Source organism: Cebidichthys violaceus, unplaced genomic scaffold (genome assembly GCF_023349555.1).
Source record: "Cebidichthys violaceus isolate CVI_PGR_0920_01 unplaced genomic scaffold, fCebVio1.0.p SCAF_20, whole genome shotgun sequence".
Classification (NCBI taxonomy): domain Eukaryota; kingdom Metazoa; phylum Chordata; class Actinopteri; order Perciformes; family Stichaeidae; genus Cebidichthys; species Cebidichthys violaceus.
The window spans coordinates 9,948,658-9,963,146 of NW_027176373.1; the positions used below are offsets into that span (position 1 = coordinate 9,948,658).

The following is a 14,489-nucleotide window of genomic DNA, read 5'->3' on the forward strand; positions in this document are numbered from 1 at the left end:
AGTGTACATCCTTGACGAGGGTCTGTGTTTCATCTGCAGTGTATCAACAGCAGCGTCAGCAGAGGAGCAGCAGGGATCACAGCTATAGAATCTTTAATGAACACTTTTGGCAGGGATCACTACACCTGCTTTATCTGCTTTTGATAGTGAAAATGGAGGAGACAACATTGTAAAATATATATATATATATATATATATATATATATATATATATATATATATATATATATATATATATATATATATTGTTGATGTATTAAATAGAGTACAGTGCAAAGGGACGGATATCCTCTGCTTGTGTTGTTTGCTGTAGATTGTGTCTTTCAGAGACCTCTGCAACACTTCTGTCAGTGTCCTGGGAGACTGCTTCAGTATGGCAGTTGTTCAGCAACTGTCCAAGAAGGACCTTGACAAAATGGATGAGCAGTGTGAAGAGGATAGGCTGCAGTGGATAGAGAGGATACAGGGAGAGGACACAGAGGAACCAGGGGGCCTAGCTCAGTGAATTTGACAAGATGAATTTCTGGTTGTTGTTTTAGGCAACACTAACCACTATTACATCATTTTATCCATGCCCTTTAACACATAGAGAAACATGCTGCCACATTATTTATAGGCTATATACCTCTCATTTACTAACACTAGCCGAGCAGTGACTACCTACAAAGCCATTCTAGTGGTGTGGCAGTAGGGATGGCATCGTTGGTCTGTCGGTCTGTTGATCCGCCACTTTGGTCCAGACTGAAACATCTCAACAGCTAATGGATGGATTACCATGTAATTTAGAGAAGAATGATCTCCAGAGGGTGAATCCTGTTGACTCTGGTGTGTGATTTTGAGTCCGTCCTGTTCTCGTAATATCTCGGGAATGCCTTGATTTAATTTTTTCAAATTTGGCACAAACTTCGACCTGGACTGAAGGATAAACTGTTTGAATTTTGGTGGTCAAAGGACAAAGGAATTTATATGCTAATTACGAGAAAAAAAATTCTAATAATAATAATAAAGTGATGACATCTTGGACAGACATGGATATAACTGCAACTTGGCTGGTTGGCAGAGGCATACAACCACAAAGCGCTAATTCTAGTGTAAGATATAAAAATAATACACAATAAAACACCTCAGATCTCTTCATCATCCTATTTCAGTCACAAACAATAACACTGTGCTTTACAGTCAACATCTGGTAAGGACAAACACATGCACGTGTGAGACAAACACATACACGTGTGTAGATCAGTGGCAGCTTTGACTGAGCCCTCTTTATAGTCCCTCTGACTTCTTTAATGTAATATTAATATACTTAAGCCTAACAGCACAAATGATGTCCTCCTGTGTGTTCTTTTGTTTTCCCCTATGATGTGTTTTTTTATTTTATGTAGATGTAAATGTAGTATACAATTTACATTAGTTAAATTGAATTATTTACGTATTTGTGTATAATATGTATATATACTGCTTCCACATTCGCACACTGAATGAGGAGGAAATGTAGAACAGCTGCTGAGGTGTCTCACCCTCATCACAACATTTCCTTTTTCTTTCTCATTCAGCCTGAATTCAATCTTTCAGTATGAGGCCAGAGGTGTATTGTGTACTGACATGCGATCCTCTGTCCTGTGGTAAAACAGAGGATCAAAATCAATAAAACTCTCATTCAATACTGATAAATGTCCCCAAAGTCCACTGGAGCAGCATTTTCTCCCCCCCTTCTCTCTCCCCACTCCCCTTTTCTCTCTGTCCCCCTCCCCTCCCTCTCTCTTCTGTTTCTTCTATAAGCCGACCTCTACTGTATCTACCCCTGGCATCACACTGCAGAGCACTGAGGAAAGCTCAAACTGCATCAGACAAGGTGAGAATGATTCATACACTATTATTGGCTGTATATGAGCTATGGTAAAATATCGAACTGTTCCATGCACAATGCTTTTCTTTTAGTCTGGATACAATATTAGGTTTAACACTGGAGTCAGCACTAAAGCAAATATTTGAATGAAGGCGAGAGGAGCTTTGCATCGAGCAAACAACACAGAGCTGAACTGCTTTATGTATTTTATTGGCATATTTAACACAAGTAGGCAAACAATCAGCGTGTGCACTCGACAAAAGGTGTGCACAGAAATGTGTCATTGTTGGCAGTTTACCAGTGAAGTTTGCAGTTCGTCTCTTTGCAGCGTGAAAACAGTACTGCTGTAGTGTGTTAAGTATGATGGTCCGGTGACTTTTCTACAGTAACCTCTGCAGAAGTGTAGCACTAATGTCTGTGAAATCTGACCCCGCTTGGTCCAGCAAAGTCAGCTTTATTTGATTTGGACCGTAATAATGTAAAGACATGACAGGTAAATAATAGGCCAGCTGTTTGGTTTTGATGTATATTAATTATCTGGTGTTAGTTTGCTCTGACTGTTTTATTCAATATCTCTTTTTTTTTTTGGCAGGAAACTTGGGAGAATGTTCTTCCTTGCCACAGTTTTACTTTTTGGTAAGATCATTTATGGTTTCGAAAATGTGAATAAAGGACTTTTTTTCCTGATACCTGCATGTTTCTTTTTATTACATTATGAACGACATTCTCATCTGAGTTAGTTTTTTTTAGTGGGTTTGTCAAATATCGGATCCTCTCTCTGTGTTATACTACTCATAGGCTTTGCGTCAGCCCAGAAGGTGATTCAGTTGAACTACTGCTCAATAGGTGAGCATCACCTCAGGATGGATTGCAAATACGCGGTACCTGCTGAGTCACCAGAACCGTTTTGCAAGTATACAAACGGTGAGAGACTCTTTGACACCACCGACCCGGACGAGGAGCAGCACGCCCCCTTCAAGAAGCGTGCCAGAGTCCGCATCTTCCCTGGCAACATCTGTCGCCTGCTGTTCAAAAACTTGCCCAACGGCAAGTCCAACTTCACTTGCAACATCAAACTTGCCAACTCAGCCACGGCGTCCAAAACCTCAGTGGTTGAGAAAAGTAAGCTGCTTGTGCTCAATGGTCATTGTTTACCACAGCTGTGCAGATCCTGTTTTTTGGGGATTTTTTTTACAAAAAGAAATCATTTGAGTGACTGCCAAACAAAATACTCCCTCCTCCTCCTGAACCTGCATTCTTTTTTTTCTGATTGCAGAGCTCCTCCTCCCATGCTCAGGGTGGAGTGTCCTATTACAAAGCTGCAGTGGCCTACTGCTGACCTTGATGACACTTCCCATGCTGCTGGAATTTCACTGGCTGTGAACGAGGCGCCAAACTGCTGCATATGTTAACGCTGAGCCCCACACAGTCATCTGGCGACGGCTGTTAGACGCTCTGGAAGTTGTGTGTATGCACAAAGTGCAATGAGTTGAAATGAATACGATATATATTTGGTATGTCACAGGCCTGCTAACTCTGCATCATGCACTCAATACTAAGCACACGTACTGCTGCATACACTTTATACTCTACAGTACTCCCACATATAAATAGTAATTGAAATGCATTAGAAATCTGTTGGATCCCTGTGGATTTCTGACAGACATGTTTAACAGGGCGATGAGTAAAAAGCATGAATGTGACTTAGTCTTCAACTAAAAGTCTATATTCTGTAATATTTAATATTTACATTCAGTAATTTTAGTGATTTTATTCAATGTAATGAAAGATATTCAGTCTTAATAACAAGAAAGGGGGGAACTATCTATGCGGCAGAAAATAATGAGAGAGACTTTAAAGAGAACTGCTTAACTATCGAGCAATTACAATTTTCCCAGCTCAAAAAGTGATGTGACGTGCTCCGCAATGTGATGTTATTGCTGAGTATCATCACTCTTTAAGGTAAGCAATCTATTTGGCCTGACTGAAATCTGTCCCCTGTGTCTTCTTCTTGGCTGCCAAACGATGAGGGCAGATAGAGGCGACCTCGTGCCACACGGGCCCACAAGTGGAAGATTGCGTTGTATTAGTCGATAAGAACTGGGCAGGGCAACAGAGATGGCTTTGGTTGGGTTTGATCTCATGACAAGCAGAGAAACAAAAACTTTTAAACTGTTTTTCACTTACTACATATGAATGCATGAGCAATAAAGTCTCTATTCTATTCTATTCTGAGGAGAGGATGTATAAAGTCCCTCCATCATTGCGACAAAGAAAAAACCCAAAACACAAACTCAGTTTTTACTTTGCCTTTCACTTGTGCCTGAAACACATGATCCATGTTCAGCCGAGGCTTGTTGTCACACATATACAGTGAGTTTCTGAGCACTATCACTATATATATATATATATATATATAGTCAGATCCACATGGTTATATTTATACATGGACACTGAATATGCTTTATATGGTGCAATGTTTTCTCTGATAATGTAAAGGATTTTTACTTGTATGTGTGTATCATTGAATAGGTGGTGTGTGGCCAAAGCACAATCATTTAATTGCACTAAGAGGCACTGCTGTACTATGTACTGTATAATGACAATAAACTGAATTTAAACTTAATGGCATCAAAGAAGATTAATGCTCATTAAAAAAAACTAACCAACCAATTAGATGTTTGAGCTCCATCATGCATGTCCACAGTAAGTGTGTGCGTGATGCTGAAGGTGCTGGTGGTATCCTGTAGAGGGCAGCACTGAGTCAAATTGGATTGGATTTGAAAGTGTCAAAAAATAAGTAAATGATTGCAGGGGTAACAGTCATGAGGAAATACCAAAGTTCAAAAATATGCAAAGCAGAGTATTGTGTCAGAGCAGGAAGTTTAGCTACTAACAGCAAGAAATCAATTTAACTGCACACACATGCAGGCTTAAAGAATGTGTCTGTGTTTTTTCAAAATCCTGAAAACAATTCACGTTCAAGTGAGAGCTGCAATACCACAACCATCTTCAAAATGTACAATGTATGTGGGGATTTCTCTGTACGGAGCAAACGTTTTGTCCATGTGTTCTGAAACTGTGAGTGTTAATGTGCTGCCAAAACATCCTCCACACTTTGAAACTTGGCTGCTGAGATTTGCTCCCATCCAGACACAAGAGCACTACAGTGAGCTTTAGACATTCCTGATTGGCTGATAAGGCCTCACAGTTGGTGTTCCAGTTCATCCCAAATATGTTGGCCGAGGTTGAGGGCTCTGTGCAGGCCAGCCAAGATCCTCAACACACTCAGAGAAACTTCTCTGAGTAGATTTCATGTTAAGATTTCGCTGAACTGGAAATTAGGGGGGAAACAAATGAAAAACAGTCCCAGATAAATAAATTTAAAAAGCATGCAAAAGTATGTGTCTGGGTCTCCCCATTTTGTCCACATGGTGTAATCTACACTTACAGTCAAACGATGGAGAGTGACAATATTGTTTTTTGCTGAGGAGTGAACAGACCAACTGTGGAGTTACACCACATTGAACACCACATTGTACAGACAAATGAAGCTCCTCTGTTTATAGAAATGTTATTTTCACACTTGAATATCACATGTGATAATGTATTTATATTAATGATGAAATCAAATAAATTAATTCATTGCAATTTACATACATATAAAAGAAAACATATAATAGCCTATGCTAATGTTGCAAAACGGTATATCTGCTGTGTGTGGAACACTTTAAATCAAAATGCATCACATTTACTTCATTGAAGTTTATTGAAGCTTGTTATGAAATGTTGCATTTATCCACAGTATCACTGTTTCAAATACATTCTTCATACTGTATGTGTACTGCTGTGCAACGACAATAGATTTGAACTTAAAAACTTTAAATCCCATATCTCCAAATAAACATACACACTGTATGGTAATTTGACCTAATAATGGTTAATTAATAATGATAAAGATAGTCTAATAATAGTCTCATTGCCAATAATGTCACAGAATTTGTTGTCACTGATTAATAAACATAGAATTGACAGCTCACAGCAATCATTATGATATATTGGCTTATTGTTTTGGTTTCCAACAAACATAATTGTAATCTCTTCTTGCAAAACGCCAGTTCAACTTCTGCTGTGATCTCAGTGTGCTACATTGTGTGCCCACAATAGAAAACATATTTTTCCGAGGCCGAAGAAAATAACTTAAGGAGATTTAACACACGAACATTTTTAAACTGTGTGTCACAGATGGTGGAGGGTTCAAAGACCTGAACCCAACCAGTCCCGTGTCTGTGTAAATATGGTCTGGCTAATAAACGACCAGATTGCCACCGTTTTCTCTCCATGTGAATGTGCTTTCGTGCTTTGTTCTGGTGTGCTCTAAAACCTGTCTTTCCACTCTGTCGTCACGAAGGCACCTGAGAGGATCCTGTTACCGGAAGTCACCGAGCTCGTTGTCACCTGGGCGGACTCCTCAGGTGAGCGCAGACAGAAACGTCGACACGGTGAACTCATATTTGGGAACTATAATCACTCAGTTGTTTGTTCGACGCAAGGAAGACTTTTCGGGAATTTCTGTGCCCCTTTTCCAGGAGTAAAGTTAACAAGGGACGTCGTCGTGTAGCAGAAAAAAAAGAACCAAACTGGTCAACATGCTTGTCAGCTGGTTGGTTTCGGTGGCTTTGTTCTTTAACGCAGCGACAGGTGAGTTGATTTGGGCGATACATTTTTTTTAAAGTTTTTAGAAAGTCAACGCTTATAAGTAACTATTATTGCACAGTTTAGCTAAACAACAACAGCAGTAGTAGTAGATATGGTGTCCCTGAACGTTACACGAAATGTTGGGAGTTTTGTTGTTGTCTAATCATCCTCAAATTAATCTCGGGCCTGGTCCTGCCAACCAACCAAATGTTGGCCTGTTCTCCTCAGCTCAGGATGACACTGTGAAGTTGACTTTAGTGTGCATGTAATGGTCTTTTGAAGTCTACAATTTTCAGGATATTTCCTTTTTAATTTGTATAATGCCTCTTTAAAATACAATGACAGCAATAGAGCAGGAACTGTAGGCCTGCTTATGTCCTGAACACACTAAAATGGGGAAGCTGTTAAAAGACGAGATGTTGCAGTTCCTCCTGTTTAGGCACACATTTAGGAAGAGTGCTCTACAAATACAACATGTGCTTCCACATTCCTGTAATTGATGGCCTTACACACATACAGGTAGACAGGGCCACTGTTTGGATCAATGATGAGCTCACTGAAGGCCCCCAAAGAGTGGATTTCCACTGCATCCTATCACACAGTACTGTCGGTGTGTGTGTGGGTGTTTTAGCTTCCCACTAACTTATTAGTGCAGTAGCTCCATACATTTGTGTCTAAATTAAACTCATGCTCTCTCTGAATTTGTGAGATATTTACTGTGTTCACAAATCAAACTGCCACTCACCACATGATCAAGGTATTTGCATTATTTCCAGTGAGTAACCTCTAAATCAGGTCCTGGTTATTGACAACATACTTTTTAAATATTACACAATAGTTCTTTACAACAAAACTATGTTGTATCTATCTTGTAGCATTACATACACAATCTTGACTTGTAACAGTGTTGGGGTTTTCATGAACATCATGAAATCTACAGTATAATAAGTTCACTTGCCCTGTGCTAGCTCAAACCACTTTTTAACAACAAACATTTTGCATAACTGACTGACATCATAGGACTCTTTGACTAGTTAACAGGCCTGGTGTGTTTTAATAAAGTATTCCTTCCATCAGTGCATCTGCAGCACACGCACTACTGTATGAAATAGACTCTAATGCTTTAAGATTGTTGCACTGAGCAGAAGAATTGACTTCCGTGCTTTTAATTGCCCCCCCCCAACCCTGAAACTCTCAAAGTATGCAAACAAAGAAGTCCTGGAGTGCTCTGGTTTCACTTCACACTGGAGTCTTATCTCCAAATCAAAACTGTGACTGTGTGGCCTTATCTCAGCTGAGACAGCCTGTGAGAAACACCTGCAGGGTGTCAAGGAAGTCTGAACGCCATTCAAGTAACGTTAGCTACAATAAAAAGTGAACAGTTAACAGAGAGTATGCATGATGTGGATACTCATATTCATTTAAACTATCTTTATATATTCCTCTTGTAGTAAATGTGGGTGACATGTACTATGAATGACTTTGCACACAGTAAATGATTAACTGGCTCCTGCTGCTGTTCCCTGTAGTTAAAGCTTGTCAGACAACAATGTAGTAGTAGTTAAAAGGTGTAACTCCCAACACTTAGAATAATGGCAGTGTGGCGCAATAGATGCATATATTATGTGGCTGTAAGTATTAATAATGCAGTCGGGTCGTGTCTCTGTTGTAGCAGCACTGCTGTGACTGAAAAGACACAGTTTCAGGCCGGTCGTTGACAGTTTCACCGGAAGTTTTCTGGCTCAGCGGACAAGAATGGGACTTTATTTTCGTCCACGCCCTGGCGGCTTGTGAGCATGCGCCGAGTGTTTGACAGGGGGTGTGATCTTTACCGTGATGTCATGCGGTTGGTGTCTGGACTATGATAGCACTCTTTCAGTTATTGGTAATACGGTGCTGGGTCTTTTTACCCTAATGAAGACCAATGCAGTTATATCGTGTATGGCTGCTGCTCACTATTATTCTAATATGTATTCACCTGCCCATTATTTCCTAAAGTCAATCAATCAAGTTCAGAAATGAATAAAAACTGTCATTGTCTTATTGGTAAATTGATTCATTCAAGTTGCTAATTTTATCCAACAAATTGTCCAAAACGAAGATAGTTTTATTAGTTTAAATAGTTAATAAATTATTCAGATATTCAGTTTACCATCATAGAAGATGAAGAAATGTAGTACATATTTACATTTTAGCAGTTGGAACCAGTAAATCTTTGGCATCATAAAAACAACTAATTGATTATTAAAACTGTTGCCTGTTAAGTAGTACTGAAAAATATTATATAATATATCCTCTTTTGACATAGACCTCTTCAATGTAGTCGACGAGTACGTAACTCCACTTTTCAAAGCTGAGCTCGGATCTCAGATGTTGTTCTCTAATGAAAAAAGTAGAACTGACGCTGCTCTCCATCCTAACTGACTCAGTCGTCATGTCTGCTGCAGCTTCATGTGTTCGTGAATATTACAACACAGTCCTCAATCGTAGATCAAAAACACCGGCTTCCAGCTGTTCTTATATCAATTGCACTTTAAAATTCAGGATCTTCCTTCTTGCGGAATACGCATTTGTCTTTTAATTTGATGTAATTTCATAAATTATTAATTATTTTATCCTTTTTTTTTTTTGTTTGTTACTTGTTTAGTCCAGTAACTACAACTAAGACTGTGTCCTTTTTGGACGGGTAATGCTGCTCGTCCCACAGAGAAGACTGTGCAGTCACTGACTTAATAATCATATCCATCAAGACTAAAAGAGAGATGTACTTAAAGGAAGTGAGAATTTAGACTTGGCACCCTTTATGTGATAAATGTCTATCATGCAAGTCTTTAGAGGCAACATTACGCCCTCATGCTAATAACGTTTTAATGTGTAAAATAATTAATATATGCTCATTAAGTTTGTATAATCTACTGTAATATCTGTTCACCAATTCCAATTCCAGGGGTGTATTAAAGTAACAGCATGTTATGTGACTCCAAAGTCTAATTGTGTGTTTTCTTGTTTCTTGTGCTGTGTGTGTGTGTGTATGTGTGTGTGTGTGTGTGTGTGTGTGTGTGTGTGTGTGTGTGTGTGTGTGTGTGTGTCTCCAGGTGTAAGTGGCTTTTCAGTTACCACCAGCAACGCAGATGTGCGGGTGAAGGAGAATGAAGGTGAGTCCTGAAAATTTTTAAATTGTATGCCGTAATTGCGTGTCCCAAAGTCATTGTGTTTCCACTCTTTCATTAGCTCTGTTATAAAGAGTGAAGCTGGGAAGGTTGGCTTTGTCTCGTCACTCAATAGGAGACTATGGCCGTGCAGTGATCCTGCTCACGGCCTTTTATTCTCTCTGTGATTTGCTAAATGTGTGTCGCTTTAAAAGGAGAACAGAATTGAGAACGGGTAGTATGGAGCTACAGCGTGGCTACGGCGACAGCATAGGCTCTGCTGCTATATTGTAACTTGCATGCAACATTCCTATAATTTTTTTTTTTAAACCTGTGAAACACATAGTTAAACAGTTAGATAGTGCACCCACAGCATGCATGTCTTTGTAACACCTTGTATAAATTGTGTAATTTTCAGATGTGTAAATTACAATGTTTTGATGTTATGCTGCATACTGCTGCAGAGACATCTCCACGTAGCTGAGCAGTAGTGGTAGAGTTCTGTTGTGAGTTTGACTTATGAGTGTTTAGTGAGAAGATTAAATAATAAAAAAAAACATACAGTAAATGCACAAATGTAAGATGGAAAAATAATTTCAGAATTTTATTTTTTGTTACAATTCTTTTTTTAAATTTGATTTCATATTACACAATTGAAGTGAAGACCTTAACCGTATAGTCTTGTGTTCAATTTGGTTGTGATGTGAACTCTGTTATTTCAGGGACTGACCTCACATGCTCGTATTCAGCCGACTTTGGTGCAAACCCCAGAGTCGAGTGGAAGTTTAAGAACCTGTTAGGCTCACAGACGTATGTGATTTTTAATGGGAAAGCAACAAGTAAGTAGATGCACAATCTTTTTATTTGCCTCCTTTTGTAGCATGTTTATGAATGTCTTTTTTTATTTTCCACAAAGAAGTTTTAGATTTGTATCCTGTGTGTCTGTCTCTCTGTTAGAATAATATTTAGAAAACTAATTTAAAAGATTGTAATGGCTTTTGGTGTAAAGTTGGATAAAGACAGAACTTATCAGTGTTAGTAACGCAGCACCGACAGTAGCGGCACCATTTATAAAGCTTTTTAGTATTTTTGCCTGTAACTCCTGAGCTGTGAGGTGTAGAAGAAGAAAAATAAATCCCTATCTCCATGATTCCTTCCCTGTCCAACACAGTATCCATGTAGCCACTGCCCATGCATACATATACATATTTTTTATGTTTTTAAAAAAAACCACAAACTACATTTCTCAACCAGTCTGAAATTTTTTTTTTAATGCTGCCGCTCCTCCACAGCGCCATATTCCGGCCGGGTGACGATGTACGGTAGTAATCTGAGATTCTCCAAAGTGACCCGTGAGGACAATGGAGTGTACGACTGCGAGGTGTCCAGCGGCAGTAGCCAGTTTGGGGAAGTCAGGGTGTCGATGACTGTTCTGGGTAAGGATCCCAGACTCGTGTCCCTGCCATAAAATATACGTTTGTGTACTGTTATGGAGGTTTGTGTATTTTCTGTACACGTGGAGACCAGCTGAAACCTCAATGTCATGTCTCACAGTGCCTCCAGCTGTGCCCCTGTGTCGGGTCCCCACCTCGGTGACGACGGGCAGGAAGGCCATGCTTACCTGCCACGACAGCGTTGGCTCGCCTCCGTCCAAATACAAGTGGTTCAAAGATGGCGTCCTCCTGCCCACTGAACCCAGCAAGATTGCTGCCTTCAAAAATGCAACCTACAAGCTAAACACAGATAACGGCAACCTGGTCAGTTACAACATACAACACTTTGCACCATCTCTGATGTGACAGTTACTGTCCCCTTGGCCTTTAAAATTAAATATATTTCTATATATATATCTGTCTCTTCAGGAGTTTCCCGCTACAACCAAGATGGACGCTGGTCAGTATGTCTGTGAGGCTTTCAACGATGCTGGTCCTTCTCAGCGCTCTAAAACCTTGAAAATGGAAGTCCGTAAGTACTCTTCTCTTTCAAAACATGCTTCAGCCTGAGCTTCAAATTCAAGAGACAGTCGTCTCTAAACCAGTTTCAGCCGCTGCGTGCCGACACCTGAAGGATAGTAAACGAGTTTGGCAGCATCGAAGGAGCCAATAGAATGCTCTTCATAAGGATGCTACTTTTGTTTTCAATTTTCCTTTGATCAGTTGGGTGTTGCAACAGTTTTAGATTTTGATTCTTCAGTTTTTGCCACGCTCTGGTGTTTGACTGTAATTCAGCTAATGAACCTTGAATTGTGACGTTTCCTTTAAGGTGACCTCAACACTGGAGGAATTGTTGCTGGGGTAATCGTGGCTCTGCTGCTAGTGGCCCTGCTGGTGTTTGGCGTTTGGTATGCCAACAAGAAAGGATATCTACCCAGTGAGTTTTCTACACTATATTACAATCATTGCATTTACATGTGATCATTTATATTCTGACCGTGGCTATTCTTAAACAAGTCAGAGAAAGTTGTCAAGTCCCCCACAATGTCGGCAAACAGTTTATTGAAAAAACAACATTTTGGTCGTAAACTCGCCACAAGGCAGCGTCTTTATACTTCTGGCCACAAGCTGAAACAACCACAACATGAGTCAAATCACAGACTTCATAATCACGCTATCTGCCGTTGATAAAATACATACAGAAAATGACCCAAGCTATGTATCTCCAGATCAACAGAATATAATAGAAACCTAATACTAATTCTGACTGAGACACAACACTACCTGTCAGACTTTTGCATGTCAGTTGCTATATTATAAATATGTACCAAGTACTTTATCCCTCTGACGTTGTTTTCCTTTCTTATCTTTACAGAAAGGGCTGAAAGGTGAGAGGATTTTCTTTCTTTTTTTAATACTTTCTAGACTTTAGCAGATAATCTATAGACTTTACACTATTCCTTCAGTGAAATGCAGGTTTGACTGGTCTGCTCTCTCTGTGACTCGCTCAACATGTTGTTTTTGTTCTCCCTGCAGCAAACCAAAGCCCAGCGTGGTCTACCAGCCCGCATCCTCACTGTACGGTGGTGGTGACGATGAAGACGTAAGTATGAGTGTTGTTGTTATTCCAAGATATTTATATCATATTCAGGCATGCTTGATGTTAGTTAAGGACAGTCTTTAGTGAGATGTAGGAAAAAAAAGTTTTGGTTCTGATGTTTGATATGTTTGCTTTCAGGGGGAATTCAAACAGAAGTCGTCGTTCGTTGTATAGTCTTCATAGACAGGAGATCGCCTCGGTTTTAAACGTCTCTCGGCATGGGATTTTCCTCAAGTTTTCCTTTTTATTTGCTCCTAAATTGCAGTTTGTATAGACCAGTGTGATTGTTGACCTGAACTGTCTACTTTAGTGTCTCAGATACATTGACGACAGGCAGGTTATGAGACCTCTTCCATATGTCGATAGGTTAATGGTTTAATGGCATGAGATGTGGCTACTAGAGACCCCCTTTATGTTTGCAGCGTGTGTTTCTGTGTGCTTGTGATTTTCTGCGCTTCCGAGTGCTACGGAGCTTTATTTAATTTTTTTATTTTGGCCAAACGATGCATCTGTGTGTAAACATATCAAATCAAATGGAGTACAGATACTCCCTGTACTAGTAACAAAGGAAATCCAGGTAAATTAACTTATTTTAGAAGGAAATTGGACTCATGAGTACAATAAAGCTTGATAAATGCTTTTTACAGCCACATTTTTATTACATTTACTGACCCGTCACCTTAATATCCTCCAGGACAACTCTTATCAGTCAGTCTGTGTATGTAAGCTGAACCATTGAAGGAGCTTGCATATCAGTGAGTGTCCTTCAATATGTTTTTCTTTTTTAACAAACTACAAAATTGTTGTAATGTACAATATTTTTTTTATTCCTATTAAAGTTTGACGTTTTCGTTTGTAAATACAAAACTGTTTTCACATTTGTTATTTAGAATGATTTTAAAAACTGTTTTCTCTGAGTGTCCCAACATTAACCGGAAACTCTACTCCTCCTTGTGTGATGATCATTTTAGGTGCACATTCTCTTTTACACATCATTTCTAGTTGAACTAGTGTTATATGTGTCTGGTAGTGTTGTATGGACATGAGTTTGTAAACCTCTGAACCACACTGGCTAAGTGATTTGGTTTTTAACACAGTGAAGACTGACAGTTCAGTAAACGTCAAAAGCGAGTTAGTGATGATGTGTTAAACAAGTTTTTAAACGATTACCAGCCTTATCGTTATGATTAATTACCTACACTGTTGTGATATTGTCCTAATATTAGTTCTGTCCACCTCCAGACCCTAAAGTTATTCATTTGTTACCTTTGACATCCACAAATTCTCAGGCTGTGTATTTAAGTGGTTTGATAAGGTCAGACATCAATCATGAGCTAATATAATTATCAGGTACAATATTTACAATGAGGAAACACTTTTTCAAGTGTTCTACATTTGCTTGACCTTTCCTTTGTAGAAAATAGAGCTGATGAATTGGCTGATTGTAACTTTGCCTTATGTATTGGTTAATAAAATGTTAAACTGAGTCTGCTGGACTTCTCTCTGTGGGCGCTGGAGCCCCGGACAGACTGCTGCTTGGCCGTCTTACATGGCGTGCCAGCTGATATTCAGCTGTGCATAGACACAGTTTCAAATGTTTATCTTTGCCACTTCAGTTTTTCTGTGTCAAGAAAATGACCCTTTTACTGATGAGATCCCTGGCTGCAAATAAGAGAATGTGAGTTGAAGACTGACTGCTTATTGTACTTGATTAAAAAAATCATATGACAAAGGCTCTGCAAAACTAACAAATGCTGACA

General features: G+C 39.3%; 2 protein-coding genes across 2 annotated transcripts; both read left to right on the top strand.

Annotated features, from left to right (window-relative positions):
* The first annotated feature begins 1,793 nt into the window (after positions 1–1,793).
* On the top strand, positions 1,794–4,448 carry thy1 (Thy-1 cell surface antigen). Its single transcript, XM_068716564.1, has 4 exons — positions 1,794–1,855; positions 2,442–2,485; positions 2,648–2,971; positions 3,126–4,448. Exons 2-4 carry the CDS (start codon positions 2,455–2,457, stop codon positions 3,230–3,232), a joined length of 462 nt encoding a protein of 153 aa, XP_068572665.1. The 5' UTR covers positions 1,794–1,855; positions 2,442–2,454; the 3' UTR covers positions 3,233–4,448.
* A 1,820-nt stretch (positions 4,449–6,268) lies between these two features.
* On the top strand, positions 6,269–14,215 carry f11r.1 (F11 receptor, tandem duplicate 1). The gene is made up of 10 exons (XM_068716198.1): positions 6,269–6,550; positions 9,643–9,702; positions 10,419–10,535; positions 10,989–11,132; positions 11,251–11,453; positions 11,559–11,661; positions 11,959–12,066; positions 12,505–12,517; positions 12,666–12,732; positions 12,868–14,215. Exons 1-10 carry the CDS (start codon positions 6,499–6,501, stop codon positions 12,901–12,903), a joined length of 903 nt encoding a protein of 300 aa, XP_068572299.1. The 5' UTR covers positions 6,269–6,498; the 3' UTR covers positions 12,904–14,215.
* The last annotated feature ends 274 nt before the right edge of the window (positions 14,216–14,489 follow it).